Genomic DNA, 12,259 nt, shown 5'->3' on the forward strand with positions numbered 1-12,259 from the left:
GGTATCAGTCCTGCAACCATTTTGAACGGTGTTTTCATAGCATGGCACGAACAACCGATATGTTATTTCAACCAGCTCTCAGCTGTGCTATAGATATACTGGCCTTGGGTTGTTTCGGTTGCGTGACAAGAGGTATTTTTCCAGCATTTTCGGTTTGGCTAGAATCTAAAACTGATGCTTGATCATGCCCATGGTATTTGTTTCCATGGTGATCTGTTTGTTATTTTCGGGATGTGTTTTGAGGGCAGTACGATCGTGGCAAGGCCAATATAATGTGTACACGTCTGCAAAGTCCAACAGTTAAAAGGCGATTATACTTTGACCCGACTGAGTTTCACAATTCAAGCGCGTTTGTTTTAGCAAATTTTATATTTTTTTGAAAAAAAGAAGTCAAAGTCAGATTGAGTCAAAAAATTGGCGCCACCTATATCTTAAAGACGATCTGCATGTAGCACTTTTCAGCTCTAGGATATGACAGCCCAATAAAGAAGGTTTCTTTTAGTGAAATAACAATTCAAATCACTCATGCACTTTTCCAGTTATGGACTTTTAAACACAACTACAGTTATAAATGTTATCCAAGGATCACAATAAAGATAAGTGATTTCAGCAAAACGAAAATAATTCTTAAATCAAAATAACACATCAGACACGCTCGTAACCATGATAACTGGCTCTTATTATAACATTCATTTGAACACCTTCTGCTTCCGATCTTAAAACAAGATTAGCGTGAAAGTTCATCTGTCTTGGAAGTTAAATATAATTTAGAGGTAAACTTTCAATCCCAACACTAGAGAATTTCGTACCTGTAATTTTCGACCGAAACTCCGGTCTTCATCAGCAGGATGACCCGGATGTTGCATCCTTGACCTTACGGACGCGTGATCCCAATACCCCCCCCCCTCCCGGTTCAGAGAATGTTTGTAGGCTCTGATGTAAAACAACATGTTTTATAATGTCAAAAGTGTATAGTCCTTCCCCGCCTTCTACGTTGCTACCCCGGAGACTTATGGGACTATTCAGGTACCATTTTCATTAAACGACATGGTTTCATTTTACTGAAATATCACCTTAAATGTGATCCGTGGACAGCATTTTATAAGAGTGGGTGGGGGGGGGGGGGTTCAAAACTCCGTAACTGGAACAGAACATGACTGAGTGATGTGAATGATTCTTGTACTAAAAAAGGCTGATTAGGCCACACAAAAAAGTCTCCGGTTTCTGTTATGGAGCTTGCCCCAAAAGTGGCGGCGACGCGGCTTTTTTTTTTTTTTTACCTGTGGTTTTTTTTTTGGCTTCAAATGTCGGCTGATGACTGCAAATGGTGCCCGACTAAACTTAGTGCAAATATATGGGAGTCCAGAGAGGCCACATAAAGCTTATTCTCGATCATAACCCCATCTAAAAACACGTTAAAATTGTGCAGCAGCAGGATTCCAGTCAAACCAGTGAGTTTGGCGGTTTTGAGACATCATCTTGTATTGAAAAAAAAACTTTTTCATTTTGCCGACGCGCATGGCTACGGCGACGCGCGCGCGTACCAGAAACCAGAGACTTTTATTTTTTGGCCTTAATTGGGCTCTCATATCTCATTTTTAAGAGTAAACCTTTCCCTTCGAACTCTTCGAGGAAATTGTTACGAGTATGACATCCATCGCAGTTATGTCGTCATTCATTATATCAGGTCAGGTGACTTCATTGTTATTCTTGAGAAATGAAGTTCAGCAGTAATAACCTTTAAAGAGAAATCAGAGCAATTAGAAGGCCGTCACGTTTCAAATTTAATCCTAGCTGAATCTCTGTCAAAGGCAAAACGACAGGGGCACAGAAACAGACAAGTGAGGGACACACATACAGGCACTGGATGGAAGAAACTACAATTGACAACTTTGACTCCCTCCCTCCCTCCTTTTGTGTTTTTCTTTCCAAATCAATGTTTGTGTGCCGCTCACCTGTTTGATACGGTGTCACATGAAAATCGGACTCGTATGAAAATCGGACCCTTTTCCCCTTTTATTGGTTAAACCCTCTCACGTGACCGCTCCCTCTCCTAATTATCTATGCTTGGGCATGCGCAAAACCACCAATGAGTCCGTATTTCATAAAACCTAAATTCATGCTACACCGTACTCCTGTCCTTTTGCCTGTGGCAAAGATCTACCGGGTTCAGAACGTCAGACCGTCTAATTATGTTTGATTTGTATATTTCAGGTCAATTCCGTCAGCAAGCAGTTTGCAGCAGTTTGAGTTTCATTTTCACTTTTTTAAAAGAGTTATCTTCGGCGTGCCATAAGTACAAAAGTTAGGTTTCAGTGTATTTGGTTAAGCAATTTCTGAAGCAGCCTGTGGATGGGTATTCAGCTTCCGGTCACTCCAGTCAGCAAGTAGTTTGCAGCAGTTTTATTCATTTTCACTTTTGAAGAGAACTATCTTCGGCGTGCCATAAGTACTTAAAGGGAAGATACAACATTTGCAAACATCAAAAAAACGAAATGATCAAATTATCACGAAATATCTTACTGGATTGTTAGGGAATGACAGTCTAAAGCATCCTGTAAAGTTGTATTTTTCCAAAAAGTGCTCCTTATTTTTCATATTTAGTTCGTCTGCATTTCCTTTGCAATTGATTACACACCTGTGTAGACTACAAGCCTGCTAGACTGATTCTCTGATCTCACAATTCCCCAAAGTCTATAAATTGCTCTGTTTCATCTTAAGTGTGGTCAGGGAACCAGACTACAAGAATATGGTTGGTTCTCTTGTTTTTTTCCAGCTTCTACGAACCCAAAACGTGAAGCAAGTCAGTGTAACAAAATTTGCTATAACATACAAATCCTCCAAATCCATTTATTTCTTAAAATTGCGGCAAAAGCAAATGATGTACATTAGTTTGGATTCAGTGTAGTTGGTTAACGAATTTCTGAAGCAGACTGTGGATGGGTGTTCAGCCTAATTTTGACAGCTTTAGCAGCACTGATGCCGTTTCTGGCGGCCATAAAACCCGTTGACCCGCTCATCTCGTCTTCTGTAACAGGCATACATTTGGCTCCAATCTAGGTCCATATTATGTAACTTTCTGCGGGTAGATGGTGCAAACACCCCCCCCCCTCCTTTTTCCCCCAGAAGAAATCAGCTGTAAAACCCACTTGAATATGCAAGTTCGGTATCCCAACTGCGCATGTGCACATCATGATTTGCCGACTTTTCGTTCGGGATAACAATTTCACCGTATGCATGTAAAAACATAGCGGGGTACCAGCAAAATTGAAAAGATCATCGTGTTCTTCGGAAGTATAACATTTTGCCCCCCCCCCCCCCCCAAAAAAAAATGGACAACGAAGTGTTTTTCTGTGTCTTATGTGTCAAAACTTTTGTGCGAACGAAATTTCCATCTCTTTTCATTTGCACGAAAAATTGCACAGAATGCAGATTTGGTTACCACGTCCCCCATAGCTTTTTGTGCATTTATCTGCTGCGGTTATCCCGAAGAAAAAAAACATCGTGGAATCTTGCTGTGCACCAGACTATTTTGGAATACCGAACTGCCTTATTAAGTGTAGGACCTTCAATTATTGTTTGCATCAGTGAGTAGTGCGGGTACACCACCAGCCATGCAGCTAATGCCATCTGTGAACTAGATTTTGAAGTTGGCAAATGTGACCTGCCATATTATAATGAGGATTAACCCCCACCTTTGACTTTCCACGTTATCATTGGCTTTCCAATGATACCAAATGTATTGCTATAGCTAAATGTATTCCAAAGATATGACGCAGGAACTTCAACAGTGTCCTGCCAAGTTTCTCTAACCTCATTTCGATAAGAACGGCTTTGAAAAAAAAAAGACACGCATCGCGCCGGCAGTGAAAAACGTTCTTTCCACTTTTTGGGTATTTTTTTCCAATAAATAAAAATGAATAGTGGGACTCTTGGATACCTTGGTTACTCAAAAAATTCAACACAACCAAAAACGATTTCCACATGATTTTTCTAGTATATCCGACTTCAGGCGTCGATTACTCGAAACAAGGTTTTGGGGGACATTCCTCATTTTGCCTCAGTAGGTCACGGATTCGAACACTTGGACTGCGAGCACATTCAAGTTGACCGTGTTCCCAAACCAAATGTTCTTTGCTATTTCAGGTCAATCCACACTGTAAAGAAATAATGGGTAAAACACTGTTGGGCAATAAAATGTTACCCAACATTGGTTTGAAATTACCCAATGTGGGTAAAATTTTGCCAACAATTGGGAAGAATTTGCCCAAGAGTTTAACCTGTTGATATGTTGACCAACGTTGGTCTACATATCAACCCATTTTGCCCAACGTGTTAACAGTGCAGTCAGCCAGCAGTTTGCAGTATTTTTTTTTCTCTTTTCATTTTCACCTTTTGAAGAGAATTATCTGCGGCGTGTGCATAATTGAGTACTTAAGTTTTGTTTCATTGTATTTAGTTAACCCATTTATAAAAGCATTTGGATGACTATCAAGCTTCATTTTGACATCTTTAGCAGTACTGATGCCGTTCGACACAGTCATAAAACCGTCATATACAGTCATAAAAAGATTGTCTTATGTAAAAGCGATATAGGAATACATTGGTTCCGTTGACCGATTCACCCATCTTTTACTTTCTGCGGGTAGTTAGTATTTAAGAAATCAACCGTAAAAACCCACTTGAGTTGTGGGACCTTCAATTGTTTGCATCAGTGCGTAGTGCAGGTACAACTAGCCGTGCAGCTAAATTCTGCAATCCGTGAACTAGATTTGGAAGTTCACAAATTCGAACACAGGACTCCGAGCAATGTAAACCAATGCCCCCGTGCTAACTCACTCTGTCTGGTCCCCGATTTCTGTGGGCTGACAGTCCATCTTTTTCAAAGCGGCATGGATTCTGTATTGTTGCTACAATGTACAAACATTTAATATCTGAAGGAAGTCGGACAAAACATTTCATGGACACAATTCATATCCATCTGACCGCCCCGCATTCAGTTTTTACAACATTCCTTTTGTATGTTGACAGACAACTCCATAATTACCCATATACAATGTGGAGCGCCGTGACCTCGTGGTCTGGAGCATTGAATTCGTGGTCTGCTGGTAATTCTGCAGGTTGTGGGTTCGAATCAGCCTGCGGCTATGGTGCTTGTGCCCTTGGGCAGGCAAGCCACTTTGTCACTCATTGCTTCTCTCCACCCAGGAGTAAATGGATACCTGTAAAGGCAGAGGTGGTTATTGTGGTTGATTTAAGCCGCTTTGCGGCAGCATCGAGCTGTACACTCCCAAAGGAGCTGAAATGGTATTTGAAATGTTTCATTGGCCCAATGAGAAGGGTAATAATGATGTAGCCTAGAACACCAATAATGGTGGATACTTGCGCTTTATAAGTACCCATTATTGTTTATTATTACACAATGGCATTAGCTGATTTTATGCAGAGATTTGTAGGAATAATCAATTTGCAGCAGTAATCTGGTCTGATTTCATGCAGCTGCTCAACAGAATAATTGCCTCTTCTTGCTTAACAAACAAATGTTGTTCTAAGAAACTACATGTTATGTTAATAATAGCAGCTCTTGGTATTAGTTCTGGAGCGCCATCCCTCACAAAATCACAAATCTTAATATTCAACCATTAATTCTTAGCGTTTCCGATATAACAGCCGCACCAATATACCACATAAGCCGCCACGGGCCTCTCTAACGTCACAAAGATATTAGCGTTGCAACATAATTTGGTAAATAATCGGTCATGTATTTCGACCCAACCAATATGGAAGTAGGCCTACTAGACCCGAAAGAGAGAAAGAAAGCAGCATATATTTTGTCCCACAACATCCCGCATTTTTTCCCCTGTTATATAAACATTTCGTTTTGAAGGGTCATTTTCAATCCCACTTTTGACATCTTACCAGTCCGTTCCTCACAAACGAGATGTTCAACCCCACTTCTGAAACTTTCCCCATAACTTCGAGAGCTTGTATTGATATTTTGCAGGCTATTGTCAATCACACCTCTGACACCGTACTATTTTATTCCCTAGATACGGGACTTTCAGCCCCACTTCTAATACTTTACCATTCAGTTGCCAAGACATACGATTTTCAACCCCATTTCGATTTTCTCCTAAGACACGAATCTTATAATCCCTCTTGTTTACATCATGTCATTTAATTCTCGCGATAGTAGACTTTCAATCTTACTCTGACACCACTGCATTCAATACTCCAAATGCGAGACTTCCAGTACCACTTCAAATCACCAAGTTGATATGATGGTTACTGATCCCACTTCTGCCACCATCTGTTCCGTTACAAAGAAACGGAATTTTCATGCTACTTCGCTACGCTTATACGCATGAAAACACAGTTTAGTTTAATACGCCAACACAGCAATTCAAGGCAATATACGCAATTGTTTGATAATTCTTGATAATAATATTTTATTCAGACAGCATGGGATGTCAGGTTTACATGCACAATGATGCATGTTGAAAAAAACACCGTCCAAGTAGTCTTTAAACTTCTGAAAAATTAAACTTGTATCAGAGGGTCGCCCCTCTTCGGTCGACATAGTGTCTTCGTAAATTTAGGACTAAGTAAGAGCAGCACGGTGTCTAAGCAGCGTTCAGCATCTGTGCATGAGCCTGAAGTGAAGGGCGTTGGCTGGGAGCACGGTTAAATACCGCGTTCACCGTGATTACGTAATAGAGGAATTTGGTTCACCGTCTTTCTGTGCCAAACAAAACTACATTTTCAATCTCACTTCTGACACTACTTCATTCCGTTCCCCAGATACGAAACCTTCAAGTCCCTGAACGCGGCTGACCAGTCGTTCGATAACCTGCAGGACGTCCTTGCTAACATCAAGCTGCAGCTGCAGAAGGTGGACGACATCGGGGCCAAGACCGAGCAGTTGGACACCAGCGTGAAGGACCTGAAGGAACGGAACCGGGTCATCCGGAGCACGGTAGATGGCATGGCTGCGTCCTTGCTACGATCACGGGCCGGCCGCTCGCTGGTCGGTCATTGATCTAACATCCCACCTCTATCCATGGCTCATTGATTTGTTTTGGTTTTAATTGCTGGCAGTTGCGAAGTTAATCAAACCAGTCCAGACAAACGTTGCTCCATATACTAAACACTATAATTACAACCCATCATCAACCAGCAATTTGCTGAATAATCTGGATATTGGGGAATATGTCGCTCATGTCTTGTGTACTTTTCGCTGTCTCATGCGAGATTATCTTTAAGTCTATTGGGGAAAATCGTGACTATTAACAGTTTGAATCACTTTGACAAAATGTAACAGACCATGTGTTCTTCAAACCGAGATGAAATTTACACAAAAAGGCGACCCAGTTTGTCTGATCTGACTTTTCAAAAACGTTGTATCCGTCAACGAACTACACCGAACTCTAGTAAACCTCGTATTTTGGAGAGAGTTTGATACTAGTGAAGAAAAAAATAGATTGTATCGGTGTCGTATTGGTATGCACTTCATATGTAAACTCCCTAGTATGTACCTGGACGATAGAGAGTTTAACTATGTTATAAGTCGGACGACTTTCAAAATGTGGTCTACAGAATAGGAAACCTTTTTCTCGTAATTTACCTTTTGTACACAGACTATCTTTTAGAATGTAATACATTTACTTTTTCTTTTTTTTTTGTATTAATACTTATAAAAAATATTTGAAGACACAAATCTTTAATGTGCTAATTGTAATGAACTCCATTAATTGTTCACACAATTTGACTTACGTACCGTAAAAATACTAGCCTAACCGTCATTAGAAATGGGGGGAAATGATTTAATAAAAGAAACTAAATTTTACGGAAGTTTCATGACATGCCATAATTTGTGTATACATGTAATATGATGAGAATCCGTTGAAGCTCAGTTTTGTTTTGGCTGTGGGTATCTTAAAAATTGGCACAGATAATTGTACATAATGAAAGTCTTTCCGAAATAGTTGTCCAGTTTCTTTTTTAAGTATATTTAAAAGCCCCATCGCAAGCCAATTGAGCCAGGTTTTAGCGCCATAATCTCCGCTTCTATAATTCATTCAATGACGCCTTTTTGGTCGTGTTGTGAGTTTAGTGAAGAATTTCAATTACATTTACTTCCTTAAAAAACAGTGTTTTAGTTTTGAGTTCATCGCAAGTCCTTACAAGTCCATCACGTGGTAGTCCCAGGTCAAGTCATAAACCATTCAACTGAACGAAGTCAAAAGAACGAATGAATGAAAGTTATGAGCTATCCAAATGTATTTTGTTCTTCCCTACTACTAAATACTGGACTGGTAATGGCCTTTTGATAGAGTCGATTGTAATTTTTCGTCATCAGATGTATCATGTAAATAACTATGTTTCTTTAAATTTGTACTAACAAACGATTGCACGACTGTTCGTTTGTAAACAAACAATATGAAATGTAAAAAAAAACAAAGAGTAAAACCTACAAGGACAGGTTGTTTTGTTCGGCAGCTTTTCAATTATCTGTGCCTCAAAAATATTTCGGCAGTGTGTGTCTACCATTTAAGGTTAACAATTTTAACTTGTTGATTGCTTTTGATATTAATGTTTGAGCAAACCAAAGGTAAATGTGAATATTATTTAAGTATAAAATGGTCTTTAAGTTCGTGTATAGTCACTTAGAATTAGATTCTGTAGGATATCCTTGCAAGTATGTTGATTAACCTTGAACCAAAATAACCGGAATTTGTGTATGAGCTCCGGAGAAGAATTTTACACGAAAACCCTACCTGATTGTAGATATCACCGGTGTGATTGTGTAATCATGCATCAATAAGGAAAACACGATTGACTTGATCGTCAACAATTGTATTTCACCGGTCTGCAATTATTTTTTTTTCTGCAGCCAAGTTTAGTCAATGACCATAATGCGTATGCGTGAATTCGTAAACGGATGGTTTTCGGACTTAACTTTCCCAAAATAAAAATCCTCCGGAGCCATTAAACATGAAAAAAAGGTGAATTTTAATTCATTGATTAGTGTAGGCCTTGATTAAAAACAATTTGGGTCATAAAAATGTGATCGCGTGATAGTATCCACGCATGCGTATTAAGGTAAATAAACCTGACCAGAATGCGGAAGAAAAAAAATGCAACCGGTCTTACCAGCAAAAAAAGGCTTCATGATCACGTGATGCTGTTGTAGTGCCTTTACGAACAATTTATAACAAAGTATGACGCTTCTCTTTTAATATGTATTTATAGACTGGTATTGGTAAATGTGATTTAAATAGCTTTTTGTAAACTTGTTTGTTCATTAGTAAACGATTTCAAGCATCAGTAAAAAGAGATCCAGTATTTAACGAAGGGTTGAATGATGTAGGACGCTTTTTTGTATCTTTTAACAAGCAGTTTCTTTCGGTATTAAGTCTTTCTTTTGTTGGTTAATTAACATGGAGCGTTGGTTTCGTGTGGGTGGCCACTCAATTTCGTAAATTACATTTGAAGTGGGCAGCAGAACGATTTTTAAGACTAAAATTATACCCCCTCTTGTTTTCAGTTTTCAATTGGTAGATTGATGATCATTGTTCAGAATTTAAGAGTTGAATTGTATTTTTTAAAACAAACAATCTTGGTTATATTTTCTCTTGGTTTTGACAGCCGGCCATAATTTGTCTATTAGTGGCTGGCAAATGCAACGGTTGTAAAGCTATACAAAAGGAGTTGTATGTTATCGGATTGAAGCACTTATGTAGAAAGTACTACAAACAGAAGAACATTAATTTGTCTTGACGGTACGGAAATACATCATTTTCATTAACAGTAATCTTTGCAGTGCGATTTTTGTAGCGATGGGTTAGGCATGGGTACACATCCCTGCATTCTATTTTACTGTATGAACAAAAAGTAACAAGCTAAAAAAAACCTCACTAGATATGGCTGCCGAAGGAAAGGGCTCTTTGCTTATACGAAAATACTATGTTGGTGGCATGCATGTCTTAAATGTCATAAAGCAAACTATAGGCTTTATGCACAAGTCGGCCATTTTAAATTGCAAGCGAGGAAAAATGCTCAAGTTTGGAACTGGCGAATAGAAATGAAAACATTTACATCCATTTAATTACACATTAATACCAGTCTGCTCTGATGAATAACTGAACAATTGTGTGATTATACATACCCTAATGTTTTAAGCCACATTTAAACAAGTGAGGCTTGAAACGCATTAATAGTCTGGCACCATCCCATTCAACGGTTCACAATGTACATTGTATACGATAGATTCAGGGAACACGATCCAAAATGGCTTCCGAATAAAGTCTGTGAAATTCGAATGCGCTTCGCTTGTGGTAGTACAGGTCAACCATCACGAGCCAGTTTTTCCGAAGTCACGAGTCGAGCTGTTTGAACGACCTGAGACAAAGGCATTCCTTTTTATTTTTCATCATCCGTAAATTTTGATCCCTTCGTTTCTTAGAGCTGCCTCTTGTATGACTCTTACTCGCACAGAGGACTTTCTTTCTTAGAAACTTGGAACTGTTATACGGTTGGTGTACAGCGCGTCCCAAAATACCCGCAACATTTTTTGCGAGACTCTAGCGTCGCCGCGGAAACACGTATTGCGATTTTTTTTTTGATATCGTTTTAAAGCTTTGAATCTTAACTTTATCCCTGGTAAGTATTGGTTTGATCTTCAAAAGGCTTTGAAATTATTTGTGTACAAATAGAAGCATGTCAAAAACAAACTCAACCGATTTCAAGGCAAAATCAATTATGCACATTTTTTTTCGAATGTGGAAATGCTTCATCGTTTTGTGACGATCTCGTTGCCTTTTACTTTCTGTGTTTCATTGTCTTTTCGATCCACGTAGACTACGCCTTAAATAAATTCACAATATTGTTGTTCGTTTCAAGTTCAATGTGTTTTTAACATATATCAGCATTTTTTTGGGTTATTTCAATAGCATCTGATGTACCATATCGTCGATTTTCCTTGAAATCGTTTGAATTTGTTCTCGACATGCCTTTATTTGAACACGAATAACTTTTAACTCTTTTACATATCAAACCAACGCTCGCCAGGGATAAGGTTAAGATTCCAAGCTTTAAAATGGTATACAAATAATGGCGTTATGTTTTTCCGCGTCGACGCTAGAACCTTGCGAAAAAAACAGGAAAAAAAACAGGTGCGGGTATTTCGGGACGCGCTGTACACCAAGATTGTTTAGCCGTCTTTTCCCTCGCTGCATTTTCTGACTTTTTGCACTCTGCACTGACATTTCTGCTTTTACTAAGTCTTTCTCCACAGATTTTGAATTGAATTTCAAAAGAAGCTAAATCCAATCCGTGTGTTCCAGTGTTTAAGTACTTTTATATTTAGTAGAGTCTTGTGGCTCTCAGCGTAGTTTGATTGTGCAGCACTCTTTCAGTGTTTTGCGATAGGTATACATGCACTTTATACAACATATCTTGGTATTGTAGGTAGCACTCGCCTGCAGTGGTGTTCGCGTCGTTAACTGTAAAATAACGTTCTTTGCAAGTTATTAAAATAATATTGAAACAGATTTATTTTTGATACTAATAGTCATTGGGTTGATTTATCTGCAAGTGAGTCGGTAAAGGGTTTAAAGTAATGGCTCCTGAAGTGTGGTATTTCACCACTAACGTTGTTATTTATACACAGTGGAAGGACATATTTAATAAAATAATGCATCTTGTGGCGGCGCAATAATAAATGAAATTGTCTAATAATCTGTCTTCGTTATCGGCGTCTGCTTCTTTTCTGGTGTTTTATTTTGCTTCAGTATTTGTCTGTTTCAACTGAAACTTGATGTACAGTTTGTGCCCAAAAATGTGTAACATTCAGAAAACAAATTTTACAAATCCATTTCATCCCGTTTCTAGTATGCCATCGTTAATTCGCTGTAACACAAATGTAGTATATTACATCTCTCGAGAGTGTTATAAGTTGGCGGTCTATATTTCCATTCCTGAAATCAGCACCCCTTAAAATTGAATGTCATTGAAAAGCTCATTAAGCTCATTCAGTGGTGACGGGTCCATCATTAGGAGAACGGAAATGCACCTGATTCTCAGTCAGTAACATATCTTAGAAAACAATGGGCGCGTGATATGCTTCACGCATGCGTGATATGACCAATTACTAACACGGCTATAGACCATTCAGGGCACGATATATTTTTTTTTTTTTTTTTTTTTTATAATTTGCTAACTCGTTCCCACGAATTACTAATTCGTTCGCACGAATTGC

General features: G+C 38.8%; 1 protein-coding gene across 1 annotated transcript in view; it reads left to right on the top strand.

The window, feature by feature from the left end:
• LOC119735626 (short transient receptor potential channel 4-like) overlaps positions 1–11,739 on the top strand; it is an 89,305-nt gene extending 77,566 nt beyond the window's left edge. Inside the window, exon 14 of the mRNA XM_038209411.1 lies at positions 6,802–11,739. Coding sequence (XP_038065339.1) covers positions 6,802–7,039 — 238 coding nt within the window. The 3' untranslated portion in view covers positions 7,040–11,739. The remainder of the gene's footprint in view (positions 1–6,801) is intronic.
• Positions 11,740–12,259: the final 520 nt, after the last annotated feature.

Source organism: Patiria miniata, unplaced genomic scaffold (assembly GCF_015706575.1).
Source record: "Patiria miniata isolate m_02_andy unplaced genomic scaffold, ASM1570657v1 HiC_scaffold_29, whole genome shotgun sequence".
In the NCBI taxonomy this organism is placed as follows: Eukaryota; Metazoa; Echinodermata; class Asteroidea; order Valvatida; family Asterinidae; genus Patiria; species Patiria miniata.